Source organism: Trypanosoma conorhini (genome assembly GCF_003719485.1).
Source record: "Trypanosoma conorhini strain 025E chromosome Unknown Tco_14.4_contig_00843, whole genome shotgun sequence".
Lineage (NCBI taxonomy): Eukaryota > Euglenozoa > Kinetoplastea > Trypanosomatida > Trypanosomatidae > Trypanosoma > Trypanosoma conorhini.
Genome location: NW_021704936.1, coordinates 3,367 through 6,343, shown reverse-complemented (window position 1 = coordinate 6,343; position 2,977 = coordinate 3,367). Strand labels below are relative to the sequence as shown.

Genomic DNA, 2,977 nt, shown 5'->3' with positions numbered 1-2,977 from the left:
AAATATAAAAAAAAGGAGCGGATACGGTAAGTATGCCATGCATGCACGATGGGGGCGGCCCGCCCGTTGTGGCACGAAGATGCAGTGGGGATGATGAAATTTTTTGCGTTTTTTTTTAATCCTCTTTTCTTCTTACTTTTTTTTTTTTGCGTTTGCCGCGTCACTGAGGTGACTTGTGCAAAAGGAGTCAGCACGTCTGCTTTTGGATTGGCGCACGCTTTCCCTGGAATGCGGCAGGACAGTGGCGGCAGGGCCACGGTGACGGAGGCTGGTGGCGGTGCGAGGGCTGGGGCCGGCGTCGCAAGCGATGCCGCCGCGGTGCCGTGGAAGAGTCTGTGCGACGACATCCTCGCCGCGTACAAGGCGAAGCAGGACATTGTTGTGCTGCAGCGCTTCGAAGAGCTTCAGGCGATGCCTGAACTTGACCTCCTCCTCGAGGCCTCGCGTCCAGGCGAGGCAACAACAGGGGCGCCCACCAAGGCGCCAGTGAACGGGGACACGCACAACAACGGTGCCACGGCTGCTAGTAGTGCGATTAACGCGGATGCCTTGGAAATGGTGGAGTTCTGCTGGGGACGCGCGCTGCTCGCGGCGAAGCGGCTTGCGGGAGACGATGATGAGCACATTGTCACAATTGTGGAGGCCTTTGAGCAGCGGTTTGAGCGACCGTCTGAGTACCTGCGCGTGCTTGCCATCACCGCGGACAGCGCACTGGAGGTCCTGCAGCTGCACCAGCTAGTGGAGGGGAGTTTATCTGCAAGCGCCGTCACGGCTGCACTCCACAAGTTCCCTTCCCTTACTTCGGATGAGATGCGTGAGCTGCTAGAGTTTCTGCGCAGCAATGACGTCTCCCTGACGAACGGCTTGTCAGAGCAGCTGGAGAAGCATTTTGTAATGCGCATGAAAACAGAAGACGCAGAGGACGTCTTTCAAGAGATGTGTTCCGCCGGCGTTGAACCCATGTCCACGCGACCCTACAACCTTATTTTTATGAAGCCCACCCCATTTAGGCACATGAGTCCAGTTGAATATTATCTTGACATGCTTGACCGCGGCATTGCGCCGGAGAACTCGACGTTCCGTATCCTCTGTAAGCAGACGCATAATGATGGTTTCACCAACCAGCACTTTAGGTCGCTTGCGTGGGGGAACGCAGCGTCAAACCGGCGTCGCGAGGAGGACGATCGCGGTGGCACGCAACTCTTCTTTGCCATGTCTCTGGAGGATCTGGCAAAGTCTAAGCCAGAGGCAACATTGAAGGAGGCTCTGCATGTATTTCGCCGTATGGATGTGGAGGGCACACCACTCACGAATGGATCCCCGGTGGTTAGCGCATTATTGACGCATTTTTGCCCCCTAGGTCACTTGGAGGATGCCGAACGCGTGCTACTTCTGGCGCAGGAGCGTGGGTTTCGACCCACCAGCGCGACAGTGCAGCAGTTGCTGCGGGGGAGCAACCCCGATCGTTTTAACCATGCAGAAATGGTACTACAACAAGTGGTGGAGGCAGGTGAGGTGATTCAGGTAGAATGTGTTGAGCTTCTACGTCACTTTGTCGCAGAGAACATGCGTAGCAAAGCTGTGCGTGTGCTGCGTGCCTTTGTTATTCAAGGGTATCAGCATCCGAATGAACCAATTCCCTTCGCCATAGCATCTATGGCAATGAAATTAGGTCCCTTTGACTGGGCTTTTGGCGTGTTGGCGATTCTGCTTGCCACCACCGAGAAGCCAGTTGGAAGGGGTGTCCAGTCACGTATTCGATACACTGCTCACGACATTCGCAGCCGAGATCTTCTCGCAGTGCTGGAGAAATGTGACTGGAAACGTGAACGTCTCCTCTCCGCGGCGGAACTTCAAGAGCCCGAGAGCGACAGCGGCAACGGTGGAGGTAGTGACGGTGTTGGGGCTGTCTGGGCAGGTCCAAAGAACCATCACAGATTAGATCGAGGCGTGTCGTGGCTGGGGGCGATGCACGTTGCTCTGAAGGAGATGTGCGTAGGTTCCGAGGTCCTGGAAGCCTACAAGAATGCCCTTCTGCGGGCCATTGAGAAGGCAAAGGTGCACCGCAGCAGTACTGCAACCGGCTGACGCGGATTGCGGCGTGTCTGACCTGCAACGCCGCATGTGTGTACGTCGTGTGGGGGCCCAACGAGGTGTCCCGGGCGTGCTGTGGTGGGCGGTGCCGGAGTGAAGACGGGACGAGCGCCGCTGCGTCCTGGCAGACACTCACTGCAGGGAGGCGCGTAATGAAGATGGGAGTGAGCGCTAACTGAGAAAAAAGGAGCGGAAAAAAAAACAGGGGAGAGAGGGAGACGAAGAAAAAGAAAAAAAAAGTGTACTAAGATCGTCAAGGGAAAAGGCAGGCAGTCTGAAGAAATAGCAAGTAAAACAAACGACAAAAAGAAAAGGAGAGTAAAATGACTGTGAGTGTGTGCGTGCGTGTGTGTGTGTGTGTGTTGGGTGGGGAGTCGGGAGCGGGAGGGGGGGGGTAAATCCGGCAAGAAATGTGAGTGACGGAGGAATTACTTTTCGGCTCTGTCGCTGCGGAAGAGGAAGGCGAGGGAGTCGCCGTGTGTGGGAGGGTAACCGCGCATCGCAAGGCGGTTGCACCCCCGTGCGGGCATCTGGCCGCCACTTTTTTTTGGATCGCGCGTGCCCGCACACCAAAGACTTTTTAAAAAATATGTACACACAAAAAAAAAACGAATAAAAAAAGGGAAAAAAGCACCGCTGACATCATCGTGTACTTCGCCCTCCCAGATGTGCCCGTGGGGATGCCGACGGCGCGCGCGCGCAGGGGAGGGGAGGTGGAGGCGGGATGGCATGGGCTGCAGAGAGGAGGCGAAGAAAAATGAAAAAGAGAGGGAGGGGCGGAGAAAGTGCACAAAAGGCAGGAAGGAACGAAAGGCAAACAACAGCACATATACACACATATATATATATATATGTCTGTGTGTGTGTGGTGGTGGTGGTGGTG

General features: G+C 55.5%; 1 protein-coding gene across 1 annotated transcript, besides 4 other annotated features; it reads left to right on the top strand.

The window, feature by feature from the left end:
* Window positions 1-99: 99 nt before the first annotated feature.
* Window positions 100-148: a sequence feature (GA-rich).
* Window positions 149-228: 80 nt separating this feature from the next.
* Tco025E_08674 (uncharacterized protein) lies at window positions 229-2,088 on the top strand (the record flags this gene model as incomplete). Its single annotated transcript, XM_029375517.1, has 1 exon — window positions 229-2,088. One exon carries the CDS (start codon window positions 229-231, stop codon window positions 2,086-2,088), a length of 1,860 nt encoding a protein of 619 aa, XP_029224367.1.
* A 334-nt stretch (window positions 2,089-2,422) lies between these two features.
* Window positions 2,423-2,490: a microsatellite.
* A 431-nt stretch (window positions 2,491-2,921) lies between these two features.
* Window positions 2,922-2,947: a microsatellite.
* Window positions 2,948-2,951: 4 nt separating this feature from the next.
* Window positions 2,952-2,977: part of a microsatellite that runs on past the window's edge.